Source organism: Ictalurus furcatus, chromosome 7 (genome assembly GCF_023375685.1).
Source record: "Ictalurus furcatus strain D&B chromosome 7, Billie_1.0, whole genome shotgun sequence".
Taxonomy (NCBI): Eukaryota; Metazoa; Chordata; class Actinopteri; order Siluriformes; family Ictaluridae; genus Ictalurus; species Ictalurus furcatus.
This window is the reverse complement of record NC_071261.1, coordinates 33,419,376-33,432,829: the sequence shown is the minus strand read 5'-3', so window position 1 is coordinate 33,432,829 and position 13,454 is coordinate 33,419,376. Positions and strand designations below refer to the sequence as shown.

The 13,454-nt window shown below is 39.0% G+C and overlaps 1 protein-coding gene across 2 annotated transcripts; it reads right to left on the bottom strand.

Annotated features, from left to right (window-relative positions):
* Window positions 1-4,584: 4,584 nt before the first annotated feature.
* On the bottom strand, window positions 4,585-12,987 carry LOC128610548 (uncharacterized). Of its 2 annotated transcripts, XM_053629926.1 has the most exons (6): window positions 12,599-12,987; window positions 12,315-12,380; window positions 10,651-10,971; window positions 9,702-9,881; window positions 7,965-8,065; window positions 4,585-5,826 (listed from the first exon to the last, which is right to left on the bottom strand). In XM_053629926.1, exons 1-6 carry the CDS (start codon window positions 12,654-12,656, stop codon window positions 5,725-5,727), a joined length of 828 nt encoding a protein of 275 aa, XP_053485901.1. In that variant the 5' UTR covers window positions 12,657-12,987; the 3' UTR covers window positions 4,585-5,724. The 2 variants fall into 2 exon arrangements, with proteins under 2 accessions (XP_053485901.1, XP_053485902.1); XM_053629927.1 differs by lacking the exon at window positions 12,315-12,380 and having other exon boundaries at window positions 4,587-5,826; window positions 12,599-12,980.
* Window positions 12,988-13,454: the final 467 nt, after the last annotated feature.

Here is a 13,454-nt window from a genome sequence, read left to right as displayed (position 1 = left end):
GATTCCCGCCACTGTGTGTGCGGAGTTTGCATGTTCTCCCCGTGCTGCGGGGGTTTCCTCCGGGTACTCCAGTTTCCTCCCCCAGTCCAAAGACATGCATGGTAGGCTGATTGGCGTGTCCAAAGTGTCCGTAGTGTATGAATGGGTGTGTGAGTGTGTATGTGAGTGTGTTTTTCCTGCGATGGATTGGCACCCTGTCCAGGGTGTATCCTGCCTTGTGCCCCATGCTCCCTAGGATAGGCTCCAGGTTCCCCGTGACCCTGTAGGATAAGCGGTATAGAAAATGGATGGATGGAGCAGCACTGAATTCATAGTATCATTACCGCTCATTCTCAGGGACTTGTACGGTAGACGCACCACATAAACAGAATATGTGTATAATGTGTGTAATTGTTGATATGGTGAACTTTTCTGTAAGGAGATGTTTCTGTAAAGTTTATGGAAGGAGTCTCCAGTGTCAGAGCTTAGAAACTCAGAGCTAAAGCTGTAAAGTTAATAGAGGAATAAAAAACCCCGCTTCATCACACCTCTCCTTACTTAAGAGTTCAGTTATCAGTAAGAGAATCTTCCAGGAAGCTTTCATCATCAATAAGTTGCATATGAATTTATGAATATAAATATTACAATGTTTTATGTGACCTGCTAGATCTGGATATTTTAATTTGACTTTATTCCCCAGACACAGCTAAAGATTTACAATCCAGTTGAATAGACTTATTTTTAATAGACCTATATATTGCCATATATAGAGTAGAATAATAATATGACTATGAGTCTTATACTGTATTATATATTATGACCAACAAATGCTTCATCTGCAGTACAGTGAATAGATGTTTGTTTCTCTTTGTGCATGAGAGGGCGCCACTGAGCTCAGCATCACACACTGCTATCCAAATGACTGCGTTCAGCGTTCATATTTTCTTCCACAATGACCTCCAGAACATCTCAAACTGGTCTAAACCTTATTTAAAAAATTCATTCTATATAAACTGTCACATTTTTCTGCTCTGGTTTGCACAGTTTTTATTGATATGAAATACTTGTATGTACACTTAGGGGTAATAAATATTCAGACATTTTTTTGGTATTTAATAACCTTGAACCTTGTGTACACGTCCAGTGCACATATATACTTCAAATTTATACACATAATGTCTTTTTTACTTTGTAGTTATAAACATGAACAAAAAAGTGGGTATTCATGAGCATAAAAAAATGTTTCCATCCATTCCATTTTCTATACTGCTGATCCTACTGGGTGAAAAAAAAAAGGTTAAAAAATGAATAGGAAAAAAGTACACAGACTACAGGTTTAGGTTTTTGCAGAATTGTGGTTCGAGTTTGGCCCATGCCCATTCCTCTTAGCAAATCGTACCTCTGATGGACTCGCAATTTCAAAATAAATAAAGTCAGGAGATTAGCAAGATCATCTTCTTTTTTTTTTTGTTAAGAAACCAGTCTTGCGCTAATGTGGCTGTATGTTTCGTGGTGTTGTCTTGTTGAAGGGTCCATCTTGGACAATGAGATGTCTATTATGTCTCGGTACATCACTCCATTCATTAAGGTTTCATCGATGACGTGTAATGCCTCAGTACTGATTGCAGAGAACCAGCCCCAAATTGTGGTGCTCTCATCACCGTGATTCACTATGGATCTATGGGACCACACATGATATTATGGAGATGTCGGTGATCCTGATCCTTACTGCTCTCCGGACCTGCCTGATCCATCCTGATGCCCTACCTCTGGATGGAGATCTCATCAACTGGAGGATAGAGCCTGGAGATTGCTGAGGTTGGTACCGTTGAAGTGCCAGGAAATAGTTTTGGACCTCAATTCCACATGGACGTTCTCACTGTGGTTGCTGGGACTACGGTTGCAGCGATGGCCTTGGGACTGTAATTACCACATGCAGTTCTGCACTCAAGTCTCCTTTAGTGAACAGTGGACTAGTTCAACAAACAGACTTCATATAAAACCATAATGAACTTTCTTTTACTTTCACACTATCCGTCGTTCCCCAGATGAGGACGGGTTCCCTTCTGAGTCTGGTTCCTCTCAAGGTTTCTTCCTCATATCATCTCAGGGAGTTTTTCCTCACCACCGCCATCGTCACCGTACCTCGATAGGGATAAATTCACACACTTAAAATCTCTATCCTGTGTTTTTTATGTTTGTGTAAAGCTGCTCTGAGACAATGATGTTGTAAAAAGCGCTACACAAATAAAACTGAATCGAATTGAATTGAATATATCCTTCCAAATTGCTTCTGAGTTGTCTAAATGTTTTCAGACACGCATCTCTGTGCTTCCTTTTCAGCAGGGGACTTTAGCGTGAAGCAGAGAAACAGAGATGATTGCAGTGCAGTTCATTGCTTGTTGTTCCTGTGTAACTGTTGTTCCTGCTGCTTTCAGCTCGTCCTGCAATTCTTTTCGAGTGACGGCTGCCTTCTCTCTTACCTTTCCTATAATTAGTCTGAGAGTGCGGTTTGAAATCTTGTGTACCGAACCCGCCTGGATGTTATGGTTCCATGAACTTTCCACCTGCATATTAGAGAAGCAGACTGTATGGACAGGGACGTCTAAGGTATTTGCAGTGGCTCTATAGCGTTTTCTTTCACGTTGCATTTAAAAATGTTGTTCCTGAGAACTTTAGGAAGCTCCATCACCTTCAATGTTATTACGAATAATTGTATTCCTGGTTCCTGCAGTAGATACTTGAATATTATTATTATTATTATTATTATTATTATTATTAGTGGTGCAGCCAGATTTAACAGCCACACAGGGAAAACCAAGGTCTTAAAGGTCAAGATAGTTAATACAGACTCCATCACTATAGAAGGTGAAGCGTTAGAGGAGGTGAAGAGCTTCACTGTCCTTGGCAGCATCGTCGACATGTCGAGGTTACAGTACAGGTGCTGATGCAAGGGCACGAATAGTCAAAGCAAGGTCAGCTTTCCTGCAGCTGAGGAACATCTCAGTCTCATCTCATCTCAGTATAACATCATATATACTCAAAAGTATATACCTGTTCTTCACTAAAAGACTGCTTACTTTTGGTGCATGGTATAAGTACATGTTCATGCTTACGGATACTTTTTATTTACCTTTAGAAGTACTGTTTAATCATCAGGACTCTTTATAAATAAATAAATAAATAAATAAATACATAAATAAATAAAATTTAAAAATCTGTTGAACTGATGTTAGATATACACGTGTGTAACACACACACACACACACACACACACACACACACACACACAGATAGATTTCATTTACATTAATGAACTCGAAACATTCTTGACCGTGTGAACTTTTCTTTCTCTGCACCTCATGTCCGAACAGGCACTTCCTGAAGAGTGGTGTGTGTGTGTGTGTGTGTGTGTGTGTGTGTGTGTGTGTGTGTGTGAAACAGAGAGAGAGAGAGAGAGCGAGAGAGAGAGAGAGAGAGAGAGAGAAAGTAATGTAACTGCAGCTTCTTTTCTTCTAACATTAGGCCACAAAACCACAACTGTATGCATGTACACATGAACCCAGAGGAAACCCATTCAGATAGTAAGCTGCGATCAGGACAGTGTTTAAAAACACTTTATCTCAGCTGAAATATTATAACAGGTCGCGTTCAGCCTCAAATCATCAACAAAAGTGAAGTGACCTTAAAACTTTCCATTTCCGACCACTGACCTTCATAATGCCGCTGAACGTTCCACCGTGGCCTGATTACGCACGCACGCACACACTTAAACGCTCTTACCTACGCAGGATCAGTCTAGCTGACGTGGTGGGTCTTGCCTTAAAGAAAACAACGCCACACAAATAGCCACAAATAGCATGTTTACTAGAAGCCCTTTTTACAGATTTAACATTTAAGTCTTTAACTGTCAATCAAAAAAAAATCCCACTATTCCAAACTGCCATGTGGTGTTTTATATCATTTATTCCAGCTATGTGAGAGTTTTAAGTGTGTCAGAAAACCTGTTATTTATACGACAACTAACACCCGTCTTAACACTGAAAAAACTACAACTTTTGACTGAGAAGTTACCAAAAAGCAGTATGTAAATCCAGCAATATGCAAAATATTCAAAATTTCTGAGCAATATGTACATTCCTACTAAAATGATGTAAATTATTTTAAATTATGTATGTTAATAATGTTTTGGGCATAATTGTGAAATATTTGTTTGGTGCAAAAAGCAAGAGAACGCCGTCCTCATGGTGAAGCACGGTGGTGGCAGCACCATGCTACGGTTCTGCTTCTCTTCAGCTGAGACTGTGGCTTTGGGCAAGATAGAGGGGAATCACGGATCGCTCTAAATGCCCATCTGTGTTTTGCACAAATCTTGCAGCTGAAGATGAAGATAAATTTCACCTGCAGCATGATAACGACCCAAAGCGCAAATCCATGTGTTTCTCACTGGAATGTTGTTGGTTTCTATATCACATTAAAGTTGAACAAAGATCTCCCACCAAGAAACTGTTTTAACGTGGGTGTGTAGACTTAAAAAAACTAAAATTTGTATATATATATATATATATCACTGGATATTATTCTAAATTTAATCAGCAATATGTCAAACAATCGAAATAATAACTAAGCAATATGCAAATTATCCAAAATTATTCAACAGTGTCTAAGATCTTTCATGTTGCAGGTGACATCTTACACCTGAGCTTCTACCACCTGAGCTTCTACTACAGAAATAAACACGTCAAAACAGACCCAAAATCATTTGTATTTAAATATTCATTTATTTAATAAAAACAGATATACACTTTAGTCTCTTATCTCAATCACAATGTAATGAATGCTATTATCATGAGAAAGTGGATTAGGTTACCGAGAAGCACATTGCCCTCAGCTAGAAAACACACACACACACACACACACACACACACACGATTTACATAGATAAAACACTTCAGCACTAACACACATCAAACACTACCACAGAAATGCTCACACTGCATGCGCTACATGGTTAGACTTGTTAGCAAGAAGATGGTGAGGATAAGAAAGAGAGACTTAATGTCTGGGCTTAAATGCTTAATTAGCTTCCCTTTACTTTTTAAAACCATATAATACACGCTAATATGCTGGAAATCTTGCAAAACAGGGACAGGACTTGAAAATTAGCATTGCAGCAAAAAGGCTAGCGGTGACTTAGCAGTTAAGCTGTGGTTATTTATTAATTTTGGTTTGACACACTTTGTAAATGCAATGAAACGTTGCTAAGTGAATTGAACAGCGCTATACCGTACCAGCTTCTTGGAAAGACTTGTACCTCTTGGTGGCTTTTTTTTTTTTTTTAGCAATCTATCTGTCTTGCTAAATTGCTAAACTTTGCTAAACAAAAAAAAAGAAAGAAAAGAAAACAACAGCGTATGACTGACTGTGTTTGATAAACTCTGCACTGTAATAAAATGAGTGGTTCCTCCATTCTGGATGAAAGGACCTCCTTTTCAGAGATGAACACAGTCGAAGCTGTTGGAAGATGATGATGCGAATTCCCTGCGAGCAAAGTTGAATTCGATGCAAAGTTCTGCTCATGAAACGGATTTATGACACAAAACCCATTACTCGCTGTGAACTCCACGGAAATGACCAACATTTTGCTGACAAAAAACAACATTAGCATCTTTAACTCTATCTGTCATTTCCAGCGCAGCTGGGGTTTCTGACTGTACTTCCTGTTGTTCATCGTTATCTGCATGATCATTTGAGAGCTGAAGCACACGCGGTGTTGTCTGAGTCTGCACACTCCTCCTTGTCACTCCTCTGCAGATCGAAGTAGGACTCGTACACAGGAACCATATACTGGGGGGATCAGGAACAAGGACAAATATCAGCTATGCATATAAATCCTAAATCACTGCTTTTGTATAGGAAATCATCTGTAACTTCTCTTTCATGTAGCTAAAATCAGTCTTTTAAAGTTTTATCACTAGCTACAGAGAGTCCAAGAAATGCCCATCTTCACCGGAAGAGTCACCATCTGATATTTCTAGCAATAAACCACAGACATGATGTGTAGGAGGAGCCGACTGTGAAAATGAAGCTATGACGCTATTTTCATACTTGAGACAAAATGCTTGAGTTACGGATCGATTCTGGGCTTTTCCCTGGGCCGTCATCATCCCAGGTTTGCTTTCACACAGGGAAATTCCTTCTAACCACTCAAGATCTTTTCTAAATAGGAGATAAGACGTGTATCCCTTCATTATTATTACTGTTCTTCTGCGCAGGGAATCAGGTCAACCCAAAACATACAATATACAACGTCTACATACAACAGGATTGGACAAATCAGCAGCCACGATGACCTGGACTTGCAGATTCAGTATCTGGGGTTCGGTATCTAGTTTCTTAATCGTAGTGGACCAGCACACAAGCTGTTAACAAGCTGAAGAGGAAACACCTACTCCCTTTTTACTTTCATAAAACAAAATTTGGATTTGCTATCTAGAGTGATTTTTACTAGGCAGATTAAAATCACAGAACGTCCAAGCTCGCCTAATTTTTGTCAAACCATTTGTGATGTTCCGCGTTAAGGCAGAATGACGATCTATCCATCCATCTTCTGTACCGCTTATCCTACACAGGGTCATGGGGAGCCTGGAGACTATCCTACAGGACTTGGCGGGGGACACCCTGGATGGGGGGCCAACCGATTGCAGAGCACAATCACACACCCATTCACACAATTTACAGATGCCAAACTACCTACAGAGAATGTCTTTGGACTGGGGGACGAAACCCCCAAAGCACTGGGAGAACATACAAACTCCGTGCACACAGGAAGGAGGCGGAAATTGAACCCACACCCCGGAGGTGCGAGTTAAACATGTCTAATGTGCCTAACCACTAAGCCACCGTGCCGGGAAGCACGGTGGTGGCAGTATGATCGATTTTTTTTTTTTTGCACAAAGCCTGCAGGCCTCTGTTACACAGATAATTCCAGCACGATAATGACCCGAAGCACAAATCCAAATTAACAAAGAAACCGGAATAAAATTTAGCACAAAGCCATCATACACCTCGTGGTTAAACATATAGCAGGAAAACAAAGATGCTAGCCAGACTCGAGTAATGTTTTGACATGATGTGAGGAGAGAACAGGTCATAGCTGAAACATTGGTCAAGGAGTTGCTGATTTTTTGTCAAGGTCACAAACACAACATGCTACATTTCAAACTTTGATAGAAGAGAAAAAAAATAATAAAATCGTTCGTTTTTTTAGGATTGCATTCATAAACGAACAAGCTAACCATACGTTATTGTCTTATATTAGCTCTCACTGTTTGGTTGAATCAATTTCCAGAATAAAACATGGGTGGGTTAACTAATACAAATGTTTAACACACCCTGACCATCACACCCACACCCATTGAACATCCCATTCCAGAGTGCAGGACACTTGAGTTCTTCTACCCCACCCTTAGCACACCATGTCTTCACGGAGCTCACTTTGTGCACTTTGTGTGGTGCTGGAACAGGTTCGGGCCTCTTCGTTCCAGTGAAGGGAAATTATAATGCTACAGCGCCCAAAGACGTTCTATACAATTGTCTGCTTCAGTAGAATATACTATAAATCAAAAAGGCATCCCAGCTGTTGTGAAACCTGAAACAGGAAGTCATGTAACAAGCTCAACCAATCATGTTATTTGCAGGAAGGGGACCACTTTTACACAATCGCCTCCCGAGTTCTCAGGAAGTGAACGCAAACGGCTGTGTTCGAGTGTTACAAAAGTGCAAGGATGGCATAAAACTTTCACACTTGTTAAAAAAAATGTGTACACTGAGTACACAAAAGGCTCCTGGGTAATTGGTGTTTCTGAAATCTATGAAGTCTACAGTGGAGTCCACATTTTAAAATCATCTGATGAACTTTCCTTCTACTGATGATGGGAGAAGAACATTGTGTTAAAAACCCTACAGTTCACAGTGTTTCTTACCCATTGTGTGGATCCTCTGGACGTCCTTGAGCTCCCTCCAACCTCGCTGTTTTCCGGCTCGGTCCCTTCACTCGGAGGCCCCTCCCTTATCACCATTCTCTCTACAACACGGACACAGTTTTGCGTTGTATACACGCTGTTGCTTTTCTTCAGTACTTCACACACTCTTATTTTATTCTGTCACTCAACACAAGGTCTCATGTCTTCATCGAACTCGGAATCACCGGTTTATTCCACTGCTCCAATCTAACAGCGCGTGACGTTACACTTTAAACAACACAACTTGGCTTAAGAGCATTCATTCTACCACGGCCTATTAACGAGCCCATAATCAATATTACGCAATCGTTTAGCTTTGTAGTTTTTTCCGTTTTGTAGCTCTCTATTTTGAACCAGTGAAAAACCTTCAAATATGGTTTCGCCGTCTTAGTCGTCAGTGTGTCCATTTTAGTGCTTTGTGTGCTGCCATAGCCAAGCCAACCAAGTAGATGCGTGGCTATGTGTCATCATTGTGTACAGTAGATACCATAATTGTCTCTTTTTTAAATATACATTTACTGTGTGTGACTAGTTACATGTTTTGTTTAGACATGCACTGATACTAAATTCCTCAGCCGAAACCGATAAGCGATTATTCAGAGTGAGATCGGCCGATACCGACAGTTCTGCCTTTTATGCCTTCTTTTAAATGAATAATAATTAATTCCACAATTCTGAAGGAAATGCAAATAAAAACGTTATTCTCTCCATTTCAGTAAGTTGTTTGACAGTAACTGGTCTCATAAACACAAAACACTTTACCCTAATTAACATTAACACATGAACTCGATTCTGAAGATTAAAGTAAGATTATTAACTTATTGAATGTTATTCATTCATATTAACATTGACTGAATTGTAAAAATCCTCCTGTTAGTCTCACATTCACTCTCCACACTCACAGGCGTTTCTACTCCATCACTGAACATCAAACTGGTCATATATATTATACACTTTTTATACATTAATATTCACTGGATATGAAATACACTACTCTACAAATATATTTTTCTGTGCAATATATATACTTTTTGTCGACTCATCTTCATTTAAATCTTTAAACGGTGTACCGGAGCTTTAATTCAGCACGAGCAGCTTGGCAAAAAAATTCAATTTAGACTCGTCCGGTGTAAAATTTGATCAGTGCAGAGATTACAGAGATTACACACTGCAGTTTCATCGTCATTCCACACAAGAGACATCGTCTTTACACACAGCACCAAATCCATGTGTTTTCCCGCCCTCTTTTGATTGACAGGATATAATCGGCCCTGATCATCGGACGTTTTTAATCTATCGGCCGATGACCCATAGTGTGAAAAATGACCTTTATCAGCTGATACATCGGTGCATCTCTAGTTTTGTTCACTCAGGGTTTAATCAGCTATAAAAATATAATTCTCTTGTTTTATTTGCTTACTTTATTTATTTACTATTTACTTTACTATTTATTTATTGCAGCCAATTACACACTATTATATATTTATAATCTTAGCCAGATAATGTGTATGACATATTCCATATTTTATGTTGGCAAGCAACTGAATGCAGCATTAGCTGGCCTACCTCAGGTATGTTAGGAAATATATATAATAAAATATCAAACATATATCGTGTAGCTGTTATATTGGGATTATAAGAGCTATGAAATTAGTTAGACGTTTGATTAGGATGCTGTTATTTGAAATTGAGTCGTACCTGATTGTTTGCAGCCTCGTTTCATCCTCCACACACTCAGACACACACAGATGGACAGAAAGACCACGGCACTGGATAAAGTTGCCACCAGCAGCGTTACTGGCTGTTGTGGTGTGTTCTGCAGCTCTGTGATTGGCCGAGTTGTTGATGTTCCACATTGAGTTGTACTCGTTCCACTTACTGCAATCAAAGAAACAGTTAATCATCTATTATTATTATTATTATTATTATTATTATTATTATTATTATTATTATTACACCACAGCACTGCTGAGTTCTGGACTCTGATTGGTCAGAAGGTGTTGATTAGTTTTCTATAACTGCGTCTCTGACAGTAGCGCAGCTGCAACTAACACGTTTATATTAACGTGCTCGTTCTAATATGTTATCGTTTCTATAGTAACAGCTGGTTCGCAGGAATGTAAACGGCAGACGCTCCACATACAAATAAAAATACCATGTCTAATCACTGACGTGGTGACGTTTTCTTAAAGTAAGGAGACGTTTCTTTAACATTTTCAGTATGGAAGGAGTCTCCAGAGTCAGCGCTTTGTAACAGCCAGACGTTCCATTAAATGGAACAATAAATGGATAAAAAGGACTAAATGTAATTTCAGTGTTAAAGGAGGAATAAAACACTTGGGGACATGCTGTTATGGAGGGGGGGGGGATAATAACGTGGGGGGAACAATAATCCTGCAACTCAATCCGTCATGCAATAAATAAGGAAATATTAATTGATTAAAAATAACAACAAAAATAAATTACAGAGCTAAAACTGATTTGAAGGAGCGTGGCATGGTGTTAGAGCTTCAGACAATCTCCTCAATGGAAAAAAAAATCTATTTAAAAATCGAATATATTGAAATAATTACTAGAAATGTATTATAATTATTATTACTCATTTGGTTTTAAAATTTTAAATTTTAAATGTCTGAATGAAACTCACCATATTCCCTCTCGTATGTAACATTTGTCCCCGTTCCGTTTACCGCAACCAGGCGAGGTATGTCCTGTACAACTTGACAAATATAAAACCCTGCATCATTTATATCAGTGTTTTTTATAACTAATGTTGAACTGGTGTTGTTGTTGTTGGTTTCTGTGAATTTATCAGTTTGCTTAAATTCAACTTTCTGATTGCCTTTAAACCATGTCACTTTTACTCCACTGATGCTGATGTTCCAGCTGCAGGTGATCTGAACTGGTCTTCTTCTCCTCAGCGTGACTGTGGATGGAGACTGACTCACGAAAAAACCATCACTGGAACCTGGAAGAATGAAAAAAAGATTAAAGATTAAAAAATAAAAAAGAGCAACACACAATAATAATCAATCGATAAAAATAAAATAATATTTAAACACAAAATGCCTAAAGGTAGAAGGACAGCTGCGCTCAAATGAGATAAATATGTCCTCAGGTGTGTGAAGTAAGAACGTTTTCTAAATCCAAAGCAGAGGCTGAATAAAACACACACCGCACACTGAATGAAACCAAGCCATGGAGGTCTATTCAAATCCATATTTATTGTTTTAAACTTTCACAGTGAAAAAAGTGCAAAGATCAGTGAGTTCAGGAGACCAGCGAGCAGATGTTCCAGCCCATAGCTTTCTCCGTAGTGTTCACCTAACAAACAACAGTTCATCGTGTTTACAGACACATAACTGAAGATCGAGACCAGCTTAGCTGAATCAAGAGGCACTCAGAAAGTGTCAGAGCTCAGGTCCAGAAAATATCACAGGAATACACCACAAAAACACAAAGATTACGCCAAAAATCTACAACAAAAAACCACACTGTTTAACTCACTAAGCTTTGCAGTTTTTTCTACTATGCAAATATGAAAATAATAAATTATATATATATACCGTATATATATTTGGTAGACCTCCGTGATCTAACATGAAATCACTATACATTCCCTATACATTTAGACAGAGAGGAAAAATTGGCATTCATATTTAACGCTAAAAGAAGGGAAAAAGAAAAACAGATCACGGTGAACACTTTTCTGGACACAAAGCAAACAAATAAAACTAAAAACAGCGACATTAAATGAACACAAATAGATTCTACAGGAATTGTGCTAAAATATAAAACACTACACGACTAATAACTGATTTCTCTTCAGTATTTTACTGTTGTAAAGTGTGTTCTGTGGGAAAACATGCACAGAAAATATTCATCTGCAACAGCGTCACTCAAACCCAATGCTTTATTTCAACAAAGAGACATCAAGGACTCTCAGAACGCTCCATCTGTTACTCTGTCGCTGAAAGGAACTAGCTAGATGAATAAATAAATAAAACTGTATATATATATATACATATATATATATATATATATATATATATATATATATATATATATATATATACGTACTGTATATATAATATAGTTGCTGATGTACCTTATTGCATAGCTAGCTAGTGAGTTAAGGTAAAGATAGCTAGTGGATAAAGAAACTATGCTTATCAGTTGGAGTTTCACGCATTGTGTTAATTTTTTGGGGCCAAAAGTGTGGACATTAATAACACACACACATACACACACACACACACACACACATCAAGTGGGAAAAGTGGGAAATTAAGTGGGAAATTACTAACTTACATTTTCTACCTACATAACTGTGGGTCTGTGGTGCTAATGCAGGAAGTTCACACGTAACAGTTTGTACTGAAACCACAACGAAAATGATTCATTAATAGAATAAAATAAAAAGTGCCGGTTGATATAGCAGTACAACTCACTCAACATGAAATCATGTTTTGTCCTGTAGCGTCGAAATCCACACAGTACATGCACAGAAGATAGTTATGTGTATATAAGCTATCTGAACAGGCTGATCGAACACTCTTGTGTTTGTGGTATGGTGTGGGTTATTTTTGACTCACCCCAACAACAGAGGCAGGAAGCCAGGAGCCCATAGAGCGTAAAGCAGAGATGCTGCATCTTTGAAAGTCCATCACACTCTGAACACTGTACTAACGTTTCACCTCAGGCCATCACACACACACACACACACACACACACACACGCGCACACACACACGTGTGCTCCTGTCTTCACCTTTTTCTTTTCATACCCTTTTACATCAAAGTGAAACACAAAGCTGCTGTTTTCCGCTCGCACAGACTGAACTGCTGCACTCAGCACACACACACACACACACACACACACACACAGAGTGATGAAAAATAATTATTATTGCATTATTATTATTATTATTATTATTATTACACAATGCAGTTTAAGACACTACAATTTGGAGTTTGGCTAAATTCCCCCAAACATACTCTCAGTTAAGTTAGCTTAAAGATGCTTTAAGAATGAGTTTAATGTACACCCGGGTTGGTGGTTAGCACATTTGCCTCGCACCGCCGGGGTGTGGGGAGCTTGCATGTTCTCCCCGTGCTTCGGGGGTTTCCTCCGGGTACTCTAGTTTCCTCCTCCAGTCCAAAAACATGCACTGTAGGTTGATTGGCATGTCTAAACTGTCCGTAGTGTGTGTGTGAGATTGTGCCCTGCAATGGGTTGGCACCCCACCCAGGGTGTTCCCTGCCCTGAGTTCCCTGAGATAGACTCCATGCTCCCCGCGACCCTGTGTAGGATGAGTGGTGCAGAAAATGGATGGATGTACACCCGACTGTTAAAAATGACACTACAGCTTGAACAGTAAGTGATTAAAGTCAGACTAAGAATAATAAGAGAGAAAAGCGGCCTACACACTGACAAGCCCTCACACTGATT

Excerpts from the sequence above, each read along its gene's own strand:
- LOC128610548 (XM_053629926.1), bottom strand. The coding sequence starts at position 12,656 with ATGCAGCATCTCTGCTTTACGCTCTATGGGCTCCTGGCTTCCTGCCTC. Across the intron at positions 12,381-12,598 it reads TTCCTGCCTCTGTTGTTGGG|TACAAACTGTTACGTGTGAA; the intron begins GTGAGTCAAAAA and ends TTGTGGTTTCAG. Across the intron at positions 8,066-9,701 it reads ACGAGGCTGCAAACAATCAG|AGAGAATGGTGATAAGGGAG; the intron begins GTACGACTCAAT and ends TCCGTGTTGTAG.